The sequence below is a fragment of the Phyllobates terribilis genome, unplaced genomic scaffold, assembly GCF_046119375.1.
Source record: "Phyllobates terribilis strain yellow unplaced genomic scaffold, ASM4611937v1 Scaffold_7__3_contigs__length_470593459, whole genome shotgun sequence".
Classification (NCBI taxonomy): domain Eukaryota; kingdom Metazoa; phylum Chordata; class Amphibia; order Anura; family Dendrobatidae; genus Phyllobates; species Phyllobates terribilis.
In genome coordinates, this window is record NW_027362767.1 from 86,648,845 (window position 1) to 86,665,582 (window position 16,738).

General features: G+C 42.3%; 1 protein-coding gene across 5 annotated transcripts in view; it reads right to left on the reverse strand.

Annotated features, from left to right (window-relative positions):
- TTC6 (tetratricopeptide repeat domain 6) overlaps nt 1-16,738 on the reverse strand; it is a 196,986-nt gene that overhangs the window by 148,357 nt on the left and 31,891 nt on the right. For all 5 annotated transcript variants that reach the window (XM_073638931.1, XM_073638932.1, XM_073638933.1 and 2 more), the window contains exons 11-19: nt 13,790-14,172; nt 13,211-13,685; nt 10,934-11,063; nt 8,137-8,312; nt 6,603-6,739; nt 3,464-3,633; nt 2,209-2,329; nt 1,861-2,011; nt 1,701-1,783 (exon numbers count right to left, since the gene is read on the reverse strand). In XM_073638931.1, coding sequence (XP_073495032.1) covers nt 1,701-1,783; nt 1,861-2,011; nt 2,209-2,329; nt 3,464-3,633; nt 6,603-6,739; nt 8,137-8,312; nt 10,934-11,063; nt 13,211-13,685; nt 13,790-14,172 — 1,826 coding nt within the window. The remainder of the gene's footprint in view (nt 1-1,700; nt 1,784-1,860; nt 2,012-2,208; nt 2,330-3,463; nt 3,634-6,602; nt 6,740-8,136; nt 8,313-10,933; nt 11,064-13,210; nt 13,686-13,789; nt 14,173-16,738) is intronic.

Consider the following 16,738-nt stretch of genomic DNA (forward strand, 5'->3'; position numbering starts at 1 on the left):
CTATTATACTTTTCCTCTGACTGTTCCACTCCTGGTTTTGGCTTACAAATACTGATGGAAAATACTGACCAAATACTGATTGTGTGAACATGGCCAAAAAAAGGAGATACTGAAGTCAGGTATTTTGCTGTCTCGTTATTTTGACAGCTGTGTGACATGTTCCGCTGTCACTACTGGATGTCGGTATGTTAGTAGGGATGTAAGATAGATTCCTGTGTATTATAGAACAGCAGGAGGATAGAAACAGTAATTGAGGTAAATCCTTTTTCCTTAGAGTGCGGTGGCTATCTGCTGGGAAACATTGTGCCGTGAGAGACTCAGATCAACCTCTTACACGTAGTTGATGGGGTCTTTTGCAAATTAGTCCCTTACAAGAAACTATGTCCTCTTCCTACTGATGATCACTTTAGAAGCAGGTGTAACCTCCTGTATATTTGCTGTAAAATACACAGAGAGATCTTAATACTTGGCTGATAAAAAATAATGTTCTGTATGTAGTGAAGTTCAGGTTACTGATGGAAGGGGAGTTATATTTTTGACAGATTTACTTTTCATAGACTCACTGCTCATTGGGATGGATTGGTGACACATCTGTAATTCTCTTCTGGTGATTTTATGAGAAAAAAGGTGAATTCATTATATGGACCAGCAAGCGGAAAAACAGTAATACCAACCCAATCCTGCCAAGGCTCCACTTTGCCATTCAAGTGATGTATAGAATCAGCTTCCCCCGCACAGTTGGTATGGCCCAGGGTAGACAATCTCAGTACATTTTGCACTCACTTTGGTAAAATGAAAGGAAACCCTGCATCTCTCTAATACTGAAGAAAATGATTGGATTTTCTAATGACATACAGTCATGGTTGAAAGTGTGGGCACTGTGGACAAAAGAACATCAAGATCTCTGGAGATTACCTTGCAACCTTGAGATTGTTAATATTGTTCAACAATTTTGGTTCTCAGACAGTTCTCGTCTCCTCTTTCTTTTCTCCATGCCCAGTGTGGCACACTCAGACACACAATGCAAAGATTGAGTCAACTTCTCCCCTTTTTATCTGGTTTCAGGTGTGATTTTCCTATTGCTCACAACTGTTACTTGCCACAATTGAGTTTGAATGTGCATCACATGCTGGAAAGAAAGTTGTTTACCCACAATTTTGGAAATGAGCCAACAATTCCGTCCGGCCCATTTTGGGGATTTTGTGTGAAATTATTTCCAATTTTCCTTTTTTTCTGTTTTTTTTTGTGTTGTTCCGATACATACAAAGGAAATAAACACGTGTACTTGCAATAATTTTCTGGGAGTAATGCTTCATTCTCTGGAACAATTTCAAAGGTGCCAACACTTTCAGCTATGACTATATGTTTTAGAAAAGTATTCTAATTTCACCTACTGTCAATTTTTATGTTTTTCTCATAACTTTAACCTACTGGTATTTCCATTTTTTTTATCCAGCAACAATGCAAGAGAAATATAGTATGATATTGCATGAAAATATCATAATGGGCAACTATATCATCAGTCATTATCATTCTTTATGGCGCTCCAGATTAAAGCCTCTTAATAACCGCTGTAAAGACAGACTGGGAAGTCATTAGGGTTTATGAACCTTTTAAATAGAATTTTGAACAACTTTGAAAGGAAACAAGAAAAAGCTCCAGAAAGTGAAAACTGCTCAAATTATTTAGAAACTACTCGCCTGATTATATAGGGCTCAGGAACGTCTGGGTGCAGATGAATGGCACGTGTTATATCCTTCAAGGCGCTATGCAAATCTTTCATCTGTGAGAAGTGGGCAGAGAATAAATGCAAAGTTCAGAAGGTAATTAGAAGTATTGCATCTTCTAACATTTCTATACCTGTCTGTGGGCCTGAGCCCTGCAGAAATATGCTCGAGTACAGAGGGGGTCGACTTTTATGGCAGCAGAGAAGTAGCGCACTGCTTGAGAATATTGGCTTCGGTGAAGTAGGCAAATCAGACCCAGGTTCATATGTGCCACGGGCACAGCTCTGTAGAAATATACAATAAAATACTGTAAATTAAATAATCTAAATTGGGTTACTAGTATGAGCTTGGCATATTAAGCAATGGGTATGCCCACCTTTTATGGCAGTTTACTCGCTGAATAAATGTAGAAAACGCAACAAAAATGCAAAGTTGGAAGTTTTTAGAGTATGTTAGTCTTATAGTTACACTTGAAACATACTTATCTAAGGCAAGGACATGCTCAAAATCAAATGCCGCCTCCGACCACAGGCCCAGATCTGTGTAGAGAACTCCACGATGAAGAAAAGCACTGAGGTTCTCAAATCCATCATGAAGAAGCACTATGACATAGTGAATGGAATGGAATTACACACCAATATATTCTGTATACACTCAAAATATTATTTGTACGCAAAAACTAAAAATCAATGCCATTATTCTAGGGTAGAAACCAAGGTTGGAGGCAGAGGAGATGTATGGAAACAAGGTGGACAGTGGTGAAAGTCTCTAATGACTAGAGACCTAACAGATAAAAGTTACCACATGCACTCTATTCACCTTGCCATTATATCAAATGCACAATGTAAGAGAAATATTTGATGGATGCACTTATATATAGCATGAAATGATGTATGGTGTTGTAAAAATATATTCAAGCATCATTCCAGCTTTTTTTTTATTGCAGTGGTGCTAATGTAAGGTCCCTACTCTTATACTCCAGTCGGTCTCGAGCAGTTTGAGACCTGCCGGATCGCTCCAGTGTTTGCTGGGTGAGACCTGCCGGATCGCTCCAGTGTTTGCTGGGTGAGATCTGCCGGATCGCTCCAGTGTTTGCTGGGTGAGACCTGCCGGATCGCTCCAGTGTTTGCTGGGTGAGACCTGCGGGATCGCTCCAGTGTTTGCTGGGTGAGACCTGCGGGATCGCTCCAGTGTTTGCTGGGTGAGACCTGCCGGATCGCTCAAGTGTTTGCTGGGTGAGACCTGCCGGATCTCTCCAGTGTTTGCTGGGTGAGACCTGCGGGATCGCTCCAGTGTTTGCTGGGTGAGACCTGCGGGATCGCTCCAGTGTTTGCTGGGTGAGACCTGCCGGATCGCTCCAGTGTTTGCTGGGTGAGACCTGCCGGATCGCTCCAGTGTTTGCTGGGTGAGACCTGACGGATCACTCCAGTGTTTACTGGGAGACCCGGAGGTCACTTTTCAATGCAAGTCTATGAGAACCACATTCTGGGTCTCATAGACTTGCTTCGAGAGCTCATGACCGTTACCTCAAACGTCCGGTCAGCCAAAAGTTGCGTTCACAAGATGGTGCCGCAGGACCGGAAGGGCACCGCAAAGAGCTGGAGACGGTGGCTGGTAAGTATAATATTAGGTGCAGGGGTCCTGTGTTAGTAGCACCACTCCAGACCGGCAATAAAAAAAAAAGCTGGAGTAGTGCTTTAAAATAAGGGCAACGTTTAAAAAATCTGTCACCTTACCGGAGATGCTAAAGTCTTGGAGTGCATGTTTTGGATAGCATTTACGCAGCAGGGATCCTCGATAATAAAAAGCCATCCAGTTTCTAGGATCCAAATGAATGACAGCTGAAAAATCTTCTGCCGCTTCACTGTAGCGGGCAAGTTTAGTGTAAGCTCTTCCCCGGTACATTCTGTTAGACAACAAGTAATCAGGTTACTTATTCATACAGATTCCTTATTATCCAGAAGGTATTCGCAAAGAGGCAGACTACTCTGTTGCTATAGGGTTCTTGGGGAAAGATATTCTCACACTAGTGGCTCCTAACTAGAGATGGTTGCAAATCGGTTCGCAGGACCCGGCCCATCGGCCATGATCTGTGACCACTAGTGATGAGAGCAAGTGCTCGTTACTCAAGTTTGCCTAGGGTGCTTGGGTATGCACTAAGTGTCTCTGGTGCTCGAGTGACATGTCCGAGTCGCCACACCCGCATGGGCGCAAGCATAGACAGCCACAAAACATGCAGGGATTGCCTGACATACACGGGTAATCCTCGCATGTTTTGTGGCTGTCTAACAGCCGCGAAACAAGCGGGCGCAAGGACTTGAACATGTCACTTGAGCACCCGCGAAACTCGCGCATACTCGAGCACTCTAGGCAAACTCGAGTAACGAGCACTTACGCTCATTACTAATGACCACTAGACTGGATCCCTGAGAACTGCCCCTTATCTGACGGCCTCCACAGCTCTGCTTTTGACTAGCGGGCCTGGCGCCTGGTCATTATTGCACATAACGTCAAGCTAGGCCAGCTAATCAAAATAAGACTTGCAGATGCTCTCAGGTAAGAGGCGGCTCAAGAAGCTCCAGTCAAGTGGTCACAGATTACCGATGTGGTCGATGGACCGGGTCCTGCGAACTGATTCGCATCAACTCTATCGCTAACCCCATTGCTACTGGGTGATGGGAGGCTGTACAGGACTTCCCTTCTCCAGAAGACCTGCTTTCTTTGCAAATAAAGGTGTAGGAAATTAGCAGAACTCCTGTGAATGTCATGAGAAAGAGATCAAACATCAGGCCACCGGTGTTAGGTAGCAGCACCGGAATGGGGGGCCTATTTTGACTTTTGCCATATACAGTGGGTACGGAAAGTATTCAGACCCCTTTACATTTTTCACTCTTTGTTTCATTGCAGCCATTTGGTAAATTCTAAAAAGTTCATTTTGTTTTCTCATTAAAGTACACTCTGCACCCCATCATGTCTGAAAAAAAACCAGAAATGTAGAAATTTTAGCAAATTTATTAAAAAAGAAAAACTGAAATAACACATGGTCATAAGTATTCAGACCCTTTGCTCAGACACTCATGTTTAAGTCACATGCTGTCCATTTCCTTGTGATCCTCCTTGAGATGGTTCTACTCCTTCATTGGAGTCCAGCTGTGTTTAATTAAACTGATCGGACTTGTTTTGGAAAGGCACACACCTGTCTATATAAGACCTCACAGCTCACAGTGCATGTCAGACCAAATGAGAATCATGAGCTCAAAGGAACTGCCCAAGGAGCTCAGAGACAGAATTGTGGCAAGGCACAGATCTGGCCAAGGTTACAAAATCATTTCTGCATTACTCAAGGTTCCTAAGAGCACAGTGGCCTCCATAATCCTTAAATGGAAGAAGTTTGGGACCACCAGAAGTCTTCCTAGACTAGGCCATCCAGCCAAACTGAGCAATCGTGGGAGAAGAGTCTTGGTGAGAGAGGTAAAGAAGAACCCCAAGATCACTGTGACTGAGCTCCAGAGATGCAGTAGGGAGATGGGAGAAAGTTCCACAAAGTCAACTATCACTGCAGCCCTCCACCAGTCGGGCCTTTATGGCAGAGTGGCCGACAGAAGCCTCTCCTCAGTGCTAGACATATGAAAGCCCGCATAGATTTTGCTCAAAAACACATGAATGACTCCCAGACTATGAGAAATAAGATTCTCTGGTCCGATGAGACGAAGATAGAACTTTTTGGTGATAATTCTAAGTGGTATGTGTGGAGAAAACCAGGCACTGCTCATCACCTGCCCAATACAATCCCAACAGTGAAACATGGTGGTGGCAGCATCATGCTATGGGGGTGTTTATCAGCTGCAGGGACAGGACGACAGGTTGCAATTGAAGGAAACATGAATGCGGCCAAGTACAGAGATATCCTGGATGAAAACCTCTTCCAGAGTGCTCTGGACCTCAGACTTGGCCGAAGGTTCACATTCCAACAAGACAATGACCCTAAGCACACAGCTAAAATAACAAAGGAGTGGCTTCAGAACAACTCTGTGACCATTCTTGACTGGCCCAGCCTGAGCCTTGTCCTAAACTCAATTGAGCATCTCTGAAGAGACCTGAAAATGGCTGTCCACCAACGTTCACCATCCAACCTGACGGAACTGGAGAGGATCTGCAAGGAAGAATGGCAGAGGATCCCCAAATCCAGGTGTGAAAAACTTGTTGCATCATTCCCAAAAAAACTCATGTCTGTACTAGGGTGCTTCTACTCAATACTGAGCAAAGGGTCTGAATACTTATGACCATGTGATATTTCAGTTTTTCTTTATTAATAAATTTGCGAAAATTTCTACATTTCTGTTTTTTTCAGTCAAGATGGGGTGCAGAGTGTACTTTAATGAGAAAAAAATGAACTTTTTAGAATTTACTAAATTGCGGCAATGAAACAAAGAGTGAAAAATTTAAAGGGGTCTGAATACTTTCCGTACCCCCTGTATTTCCTCTCTTTTATGTATTTTACCACGTGTTACCAGTTAATAGCTATGGGGCAACCATATGATAATCAAAGTGTATGAGACTCACTGTAGGACATGCAAGATGGCATAATCTGACTCAAAAAATGGAGCAGCACCATCAAAAATGATTGGAAATAATGTTTCTATGTTAGATGTCTATTTATAAAATATAGATAGTGGAAGGCAAATGTTTAGACCAATGATAAGGCTGAAAAGGTATGCCTGAATTTATGCCCAAATTTATTGGGATACACTATTTATTAATGCTTCCTGACTGCTACTATATTTCTTTTATACATAAAGACTAACCCAACATGGAGCAATTTGTTCTATGTTCTAACTATATAATGGTGAAGGTAACAGTGTGATTGTAGCAGACCTGGCCTCTGTGTTGTCAACGTCCTGTTTGATGATGGCAGTGAAATCCTGCACAGAGACGTTCCAGTTACTGTTCTTGAAATAGTGCAATCCGTGCCTCATGAGAGCATCCGTACGGCCAGGGTTATGGTGGAAGCACTTTGAAGGTAGAAAGAAAAGCAGGGGTTATGTATCAATAACAGAGATAAATATGACATATACATAGTATCGGTATGAGGTATTTAGTATGTAGGCCAAACATAAAAAAAGTAATAAACTAATACATAAGGTATGGATCAAATGCATGTTCTGTTCCCTCGCTATTAGGAATCTAGCCCCTTTATAAGGGCCTTAAAGGGGTACTCTCAAGTTGTCTCTTTAGCAGCACACAGCTTTCCAAACTCTTTCACTTTCTGGCAGGGCGGGCTCTCCACTTTGAGTGACAGTTCAAGTGAATAGCATTAGTAGAACTATAAAGCTCAGCACAAGTTCTGCTGTAGCACATTCAGCCTTCAGTGGTTTGTTCTGGAGTCTACACCGTTATCACTATATTTACACATAGAATAAGGCAATTGAACAAGCACACTGCTCTGGGCAGCAAGAGCAAAGAGCCATGATTAGGAGACCTGCTCTGAAAGTGGTGGGCTGGAGCAAGTTCAGAGAAGAGCGACCAGAATGGTGACTGGTCTGCAAACCATGTCCTATGAGGAACGGTTGAAGGATTTGGGAATGTTTAGCTTGCAAAAAAGAAGACTGAGAGGAGACTTAATAGCTGTCTACAAATATGTCAAGGGCTGTCACATTGTAGAAGGATCATCTTTATTCTCATTTGCACAAGGAAAGACTAGAAGCAATGGGATGAAACTAAATGGCAGGAGACACAGATTAGATATTAGAAAAAACTTTTTGACAGTTAGGGTGATTAATGAGTGGAACAGGCTGCCACGAGAGGTGGTGAGTTCCCCTTCAATGGATGTCTTCAAACAGAGGCTGGACAGACATCTGTCTGAGATGATCTAGTGAATCCTGCTTTGAGCAGGGGGTTGGACCAGATGACCCAGGAGGTCCCTTCCAACTCTACCATTCTATGATTCTATGATTCTATGATTTATAACTGCATCTCTTCAGAAACTGAGAGGGAGGTAGGTGAGCAGATAACTGCTGCCTAAAAATCAACTGACTGGAGAGAGCTTACTAGGATGTTAAGTGTTCAACCCTCTCCAGGAATTTGGGTACTGTGCACACTCAGGCATGGTCTGGGCAGACATTGGTGGCTGAGCTCCATGGAAACCAGCTGTACACTATGAAAGATAAAATCTCTCACTCCAGAAGAATGACAGCAGATAGAAAAAGCAAGTAAATTGCAAACTTTCTTATTTTCATGCTTAATTAAAGCAATTTAAGAACTTGAGAATACCCTTTTAAAACAGGGTGAAGTGACTTGTATATCATCGACTGTTACTCTTTACTGGAAGAACACTGCCTAAGTAACCCCTCACATTACCATTCAATGAAACACAGCTAGCTAGAATTTAGCTTTTAGTGAGCATAAATACCTGTGCATAGTCATCCATGGCTATTATGAGTTCATCCTGAGCCTCATACATCTGCGCTCGTCGGTAATATATGTCATCGTCAGTAAGTCGGCATTTAAGAGCTTGTGTGTAATTCACAATAGACATGGTATAGTCTTTTTTCTGCTTGTAGATCTCAGCTTTGGACAAGTAGGCGTCTGTGTTATATAGGAGACATTAGATAACTTAATTGACTTGCATAAAACCATCCACATCTCAGATCTGTATATTTTAGAAAGTTAACCCTTCCCAGACCTGAAGCCACTATTAGTTAAGCTAGGTAGCTATTAAGAGATCCAGCGCTGGACTATTGGCTCATTTTGCCACCTTACCCAATGATTAGGTTGATTGGAAATCTCTTCTAATTTAGTAGAAGAATATTTACATGGAAAGTTGTTCATATATTACACCAAATAAAGACCTTCTCAAAACTAAAGCTGACCATTCAGGTTGATTTTCTTGGTGAGAAGAGTTATTGATCATTCTTTACATTTTTTTTCAATATCCTAGGAGTCATCGCCCCCAGATCTGTCCTCTATACTACATTAGTGGAAAACATTGCACAGTATCCACTGCTCAGTTCAATGAGCATTACATATAATGATACAAGGATCTAATTTCAACTCAATTGGAAAGCCATCGTCAGAAAATAACCTATTGTTTAAATCAAATTTTTGTATTACTATTTTTTTTATTTTTAAATGTTTGCATTTTTTTTTGTCATAATACAATCTTTATTAAAAAAAAAAATAGTAATCTTGCAATTTTAGCACTCACCACTGGGGCTTTTTTAGTCTGACACTTCCAGGAAGTGTTTTCATCAGTTTCCTTATCATCAGAGACAGGATTACACTAACAGGTAACAGCTCTATACACAGCTGATAACTCAGGATTCACCTATCACAAAATGCAATGCCACAGCTGACCCTGCTCCCACAATGATGTCACACTAGGTAAGGGGAGGACCAAGTGTACAAAGATGGGAAAAGGGGGAAAGCCCAACAACTAGTGTCACGCAAGGTGTGGGAAAGACTTAGTGCAACACAAAGGGAAGAGGGAAAGGGAGCCCAGACACTAGGGAAAGTGGGGAGTGGAGACCTCCTAGGCTGATCTAGTGTCACCCTGTCTCCACTAACTTCCCTATATTGGTTCTTCACCAATCACCGCACGTGTACCTCGCCCTGTCTTTCCCTGGCGTTAGGCTCAGGGTAGGGAAGGGAGGGGATGAGCGCTAGTCGATCCCCACTGAACACTAAAGACAACAAGGGGGGGCAAACAAGGGAAAATCGCTTAGCTTTAGTTGACCCCAGACAAATGCGCAACGTCCTCTAGCACCAAAAAAGGAAGAAGTACTGCTCTTGCTTAAGCCTTCACAAGGAATAATGAATATCGTTGGCACCTCCCTCTTGCACACAGCAGCTAATTATACACCCAGGCCAGGGTGTTAATTAGCCAGAAGAAGGTAGCCGCTTGGTCATAGAGATACAGCTTCTAAGAAGTTGCCTGTAATGCCAAACGAAGAGATCTCCTGCAACTAACTGCAGGGTGACTGTCTGTCACTTCTGACACACCTGTGACAACAAGGGAAAGGGAGAGTGGAGACCCCTAGGCAGATCTTACAACAACCTGACTCCCCTACCGTCCCTAAATAGGTTCCGCACCTATCGCCGAGCAGGATACCTAATCCCTAACTGACCCTAGAGCTAGGCCTTAGGTAGGTAGGGGAAGGGGTGAGCACTAGTCATCCCCTACTGCAACTAAAGTCAAACAAGGAAAATAGACAAGGGGGCACACTTAGCTTTGAGAAGACACCAGAGAGAAGACGACAACAATTCACCAAAAAACTCCAAGAAGAAACTAGCCGTCTTCTAGAGCTCCAGGCCTGAGCAGAGGAAAATAGTTCTATCACTGGCGACTCTCTGGAGACACTGAGGGTTTTTAAATATCAAGCAAGGGTGTGTGAATTAGCAGCAGAAGGTGGAGGTCACTGCTGGGTCCTAGCGAGAGAAGGATACCACTAAACTACAGAGATGAAAAGGATCAAGAAGGTGTCTGCAAAGTCAAGCGCAGCTACCTTCTACAGCCGGATCCAGAGCGACTGTCTGTCAAACCTGATACACTTGTGACAAATGACCTTTTCACATGCTCATTAGACACATCAATACAGAGCATAGGGTCAGGGTCTCACCATTGTGGCTAATGAGAAAATTGCAAGATTTCTATTTTTTTTACATTGCCAAAAATGTAAAAAAAAAAATCACAAAAATGTAATTTAAATAATAGGTCTTTTTCTGATGATTCCTTCCTTTTAAAGGAGTTTTCTAGGACATAGATACAGATGACCCATCCTCAGGATAGCTTGTGAATATCAGATCAGTCGACACCTGTCACCATTACAGATCCGCAGTTTGTGGCTGTTCTCCGCGGTTACACTGAGTAGTGCCTGTTCTCGGGTACTCCTATTTTGAAGTGAATGGAGCTGCAGAAAGCTGATCAGAGAGGGTGCTGAGTGTCATTCCCCCACTAATCTGCTATTGACGACCAATTGTGAAGTCTTGAGAAACCCATTCAATCTACAATAAAGACAGAGCACCTAAGGGATGTCAGGAAATACACTATTTAGTATCACTCTAAAGCTCAAACCCAGAGCTTACAAATTGCCAATGTTCAATACAGACTGTGGCACAGCCATGTGCTATCCAGTCTTATCCGAACCTCAAGGTATTAAACGCTGACCTGTGGGGCTAGGGGTTTTTTTATCAGGTTTTCTATTTCTTACCTGCATGAGTTTTATTATATTTAATAATAAAGTTCAGGTCATCCAATGCTTCGCTGGTCTTGCCTTGCAGTAGGTAAATTAAATGTCTGTGCCAATACGCATCCAGCAGTTGGGGTTCAAGTTTTATAACCTGTGGAGAAGAGTAAAAAAGACGAATAGAACAGACAATGCAAAGTTCCATTTAAAGGCGCATCAAACCTAGAAAACACAGATTTTCTGCATGATCTGAAAACTAAGTCTTGTAAAAATCTTGCAAAGAACATAGGTGTTAAGTTTGTCCATATTATCGGAAAGATTAACGAGCGGGTGAGTCTTACTAAAGAAAGGGGGTCTGCAATGTAATGGGGCAGGGCTCCTACTACAGACAGCTGCCTTAAGGTTCATGCACACGTCAGTGATTTTCTCATACAAGGGGTAACGTTTCTCCTTGCGGAGAGTGACATACCGGCCTTGGCATGCCATTTCCTCTGGGAAAATGAATATGCAAATTGTCTCTTCAGAGAGGACGAGCTACCAGAGCCTCTCACCTAGCCAAATCAGATCTCATACTTTGCCCTGGTGAGGGGTAATACCCCGAAACATTGTGTCTTTAAATTGAAATTCTGATTTGGCTTTTATCCGAAGTCATATTTCAATGCTCGTTAAAGGGTTGATAGTGACTTGTAGGTTTGCTGCTTACAACAGGTGGCGCTATAGAGTTCTAGTACTCTTCCTCTCTGAAGAGGCAATTTGCATATTAAAATTTCTCACACAAGAACACTTTCATCAGTGTTTTTGATCAGATTTTCATAAGAGTTTGTATCACATTTCATCAGTTTTTCTCTGATGAGAAGCAAAAGAAAAAGTTTCTCCACCTTCTCCTATCTATCATTCTGTAAAAAACAGACAGCACACAGATGGAATCCGAGTGCTGATTTTTTCACGGACCCAATAGACCTTCATGGCTGAGTTTGATAAGACACTCAGATCAATAATGGACAATGGTCTTTGTGATTTTGCACAGAACACACGGTCCGCAAAAAAATCACAGACATATGAACAACCCCATAAACTGTTATTGTCACGCAAGGTGTGGGAAAGACTTAGTGCAACACAAAGGGAAGAGTGAAAGGGAGCCCAGACACTAGGGAAAGGGGGGAAATGGAGACCTCCTAGATTGATCTGGCGTCACCCTGTCTCCCCTAACGTCCCTGTATTGGCTCTTCACCAATCGCCGCACGCGTGTCTCACCCTGTCTTTCCCTGGCATATGGCTAAGGCAAGGGAAGGGAGGAGATGAGCACTAATCGATCTCTACTAAACATTATAGACAACAAGGATACACAAACAGGGGGAAACTGATTAGCTTTAGACGACTCCAAATAAATGCGCACACGTCCTCAAGCTCCAGAGCGGACGAAGTACTTCTCTTGCTAAAGCCTTCACAAGTAGTAATGAATATCGCCAGCACCTCCCTCTGAAACACAGTAAGTATTTATACACCCAGGCAGGGTGTTAATTAGCCAGAGGAAGGTAGCCGCTGGGTCCAAGAGACAGCCTCTAAGAAGATGTCGGTAATGCCAAACGTAGAGCTCTCCAGAAATCAACTGCAGGGCGACTGTCTGTCACTTCTGACACACCCGTGACAGTTTTAGGAATGAGTGCTATTTGCGAAAAAACAGATAGCACTTGTATGCGAAAAAGTGATGTCTGAATGAGCCCTTATAGCCAGAGACCGGTCTGCGATAAGATTTGAAGAAGGAGGGAAGAAATGGATCTTCTGGGACTATAGTACTTCTTAATAAAAACTCAAAATCAGGAGTGAAAGTAAGACAACAGCTAACACTGGGGTAACTCCATGCTTGCTCTGCAGTTTTCTCAGCTCCTATAGAAATAAATGGTGAGCGTCTCCCATGCATGGCTACAGCTCCATTCCTCATTGTCCATGGAGGCCCGGTACCCAGAGATGGGACCTACAGCTAAGTGACGTCTTGTGAACATGCCATAAATGCCTCAGATGAGACGACCAATGTAATAAAAATAAGTCATTCAAACATTTAAAATAAAGACTTGTAGGACTGGCATTCCTTCAGCCCACCGAAAGAACCGATTCTGAGCGCTCTTAAGAAGTGGGTGTTAGTTGCAATGATTTTTTATAAAAGCCTGGTCCTGTCTTTGGACCTCTAATTGACTAACTTCTAATTTACCTTCTGTCTCACCTCGCTTGTGGCCAAGATATTCCTCTAGTACTACACTGATGCAAACCCTGAGACCTCTTCCGTTTTTTAGATATTCTTACCAAGTCGAAATCTTGAAGTGCCGGTGTTAGGTTCCCAATCTTTCTGCTGAGCGCTCCTCTTCTACAGTAGTGAAATATGGAAGGTTTCCTCTGTTCTTCTATTAGATCAGTCAAAGCGGAAATTTCTCCCATTACATCTTGTACTGATGCAGTGGGATCTTCCACCAGAAGAGGGGGTATTGCATCCAGGTCTATGGCCCATGAAACTTCTTCCTTGGCAACTTCATCAGTAAGAACGATACCAGTCACATTAAAGTACTTGTGCTCATCTTCAATGGATGCCCGACTTGGTGGAAACACTTCATCAAACCAGTGATTCCAGATGTCTCTCACCCACTCACGAACGTCCTGACCCGTCCGGATGCCACCGTGTGTCTTCAAGAAGTGAGGAAAATCTAGTTGTCTTGGAAGACTCATGCTTCGCTGGGGCTTCCCTGACCTTGCTTTGACTGGTGATCTTACAAGAGACATTGATCTAAAAGATGAGATTGGTACATGTAATAATAGGTACTATAGTAGTGACCATGACGAGCTATAAGCTGTGAAGCCATCAGCAGCCCTTTAATATTTTGGGTTTACCTCTGTATGATGCGGGGAGGTTGTCCCAGCTTCTGTAAAACTTCCTGTGACTTTGATGGATCTAGGAGTCTTTTCTTTTTCTTTGATTTCTTCTTAAAGGCAATTACACGTTTTCCGACATGAGCGGTGACAATGGCAGCGTCAGAGTGCACAAAATCATCGCCCTTCTCTGCGAGTAAGGCCGGCTTTAGGGCGTCTCCTGGCAGAGGCTCCGCCGTCTCTGCTGGTTCTTCATGATCAGGACTAGTAACTGATGGAGGTTTAGCTGACTTATAATTCTGCTCTTTCCATATTTCAAGCTCTTTCATACTAGTCTGAAAATCAGCCGAAAGATGAAACATACAGTCCATGTTGATTGATAGATTGGGAGTAGAGGTTGATTTCTAGACAAAAATAAAACGCAGAATATGCAACTTCAATTAAAAAAAAATGTAATAACATAAAACTACGATATTGCAGAACGATCTGGATAAGATGACTGAATGGGCAAACACTTGGCAGATGACATTTAATGCAGATAACTGTAGAGTAATGCACCTAGGATGGAGTAATCCTATTGCTGCATATACATTAAATGGGAATATACTCAGGACTACAGAACAGAAGGATTTGGGTATTCTGGTTACAAGTAAGCTGAGCAGCAGTACTCAATGTCAAGCAGCAGCCGCAAAAGCAAACAAGATTTTAGGATGTATAAAAAGAGAAATAAAATCCCACGATCCCAACGTACTGTTACCCCTTTATAAATCACTGGTGAGGCCACATCTAGAATATGGGATTCAGTTTTGGGCTCCATATTTTAAAAAGGATACTCAGAAGTTAGAGTCAGTTCAAAGGCGGGCAACTAGATTATTACAAGGGATGGAGGCCTCTCATATTACAAGGGATGGAGGCCTCATATGATGAGAGGTTGAAAAAGTTGAGTCTGTTTAGCTTAGGAAAATGACGCCTCAGAGGGGATCTCATTTACATGTATAAATATATGTGTGGTCAGTACAAAGCACTAGCACATGACTTATTCCTTTCAAAGACCACACTAAGGACCAGGGGGCACTCATTACGGGTGGAAGAAAGGCGATTCCGGCACCTAAACAGGGAAGGGTTCTTTACAGTCAGAGCAGTTGGACTGTGGAATGCCGACCACAAGAGGTAGTAATGGCAGGCACTAGAACAGCTTTCAAAAAAGGGCTGGATGATTTCCTCAATACACATAACATTGTGGGCTACAGTTAAATTAAAAAAAATGTACAATTAGGGGAGGAAGGTTGAACTTAATGGACCTAGGACTTTATTCAACCTACGTTACTATGTTACTAATATAATATAAACCAATATAATGTACTAATAAAAAATAAAATATATAATATAATTGTTAGAAAAATAAAACACCAGATTTCAGTAACATTACATTGTAACTTATGTGTCCAATGCCTACATAATCATCCCACACAGGGCCATCATCAGGGAGTACAAGGGTCACTGCTCTTAGGGGCTCAGCCAATTAATAATACTTTGGGTGCATTTTAGTTTCTTAAATGAATGTATTTTTGGCCAAAAAATCGTTTTTTTCAATTGGGATTCATTCAAAAAAATGTCCGCCTTCGCTTTTTACAGCCTCTATGTTGTGCTGTCTAATGATGGCTGCAGAATGAGTGAACTGAGACTCAGTTACGTTATGTGTACACAGGATTTTTTGAGTAGTTTTTGGAGCAGAAATTCACAAATCCATCCCCAAATCTCCAAACTCCTCAAAAACTTTGAATTTCTGTTCAGTTTCTGCTCAGAAATCTCAGCAGAGAACTTGTTTTTCCAGGTGAGTTTTTTAACTCTGAGTTATTCTAAGCTCCTCGCAGCTGATTTCTGACCACAAAGTTTAGTTCTGATAGGGTCATAAATCAAATGAGAATAGCTCAGAAAAAGGAAGATGAGTGTTAGAAAATCTGCTGTCATCAGGAAAAAACTGGAGTAACAATACAGTGCAAATAGGGTTTTATCAGTGTAACAAAGGGAAGTCCAAAGGCAATGGTATTCACCTGGTGTGGTTGTGTACTGCACCCACAACCACACAATACTGCTGCAGACCCAACGGTTAAGAAAACAGGTAATTTGATTATGAGGGTTAATTCTGCGCTGCCAGTGTAGAAAATAAAAAAGAAGGATATGCATCTGCATGATCTCACTGATGGACCCTCAGTTAACTCATTAAACCAGCAATAGATAATGCAACACACAAGGCAAAAATAAATAAAAAGTGAGCTTTCTGTTACGTGTATGTGTGTTTCTCTTAAAGGGGAAGTCCACTAGTGGACAACCCCTGCTTAGTCACTTCAGGACTACGTAGAGAATGAAAACAATGTATACTAAACTCTTGCAGCAGAGCCATTCTTGTGATGTCGGCACCACTAATTCTGACGTTGTGTCATGTGACTGCTGCAGTCAGACAGAGGTCGCTGATCGGCTGCAGACGTCACGTGACGCAACAATGTCATGTTACCAGCCGGTTGTAGCAGAGCCAACATTGCAAGGACGGCGCTTCTTTGGGAGGGGAGAGTCGAGAAGAGTCAGTTCACACACTGGAGGATACGGAGACACGGAACAATTGGTGCTGCAACAGGGGCCAAAGATTCAGGGAGAAAATCCAGTTCCCAGGAATGTCCATTAAAATCCAAAATTTATTTTATTAAGAAAAAGACATTTAAAAAATATCGCAGCTACACATCCTAATATAAAAGCAAACGGGTTTCATTGCGATGACTAAGAACGGTTTTGTCTGAAAGGCGTTTGCTTTTATATTGGGATCTGTAGCTGCGATGTTTTTAAAATGTCTTTTTAACAAAATTAATTTTTGATCTTAATGGACGTTCCTGGGAACTGGATTTTCTCCCTGAATGTTTGGGAGGTGGGTATACATATACTTTGTTTTTCTTTTCTACTGGGCTCAACCCCTTT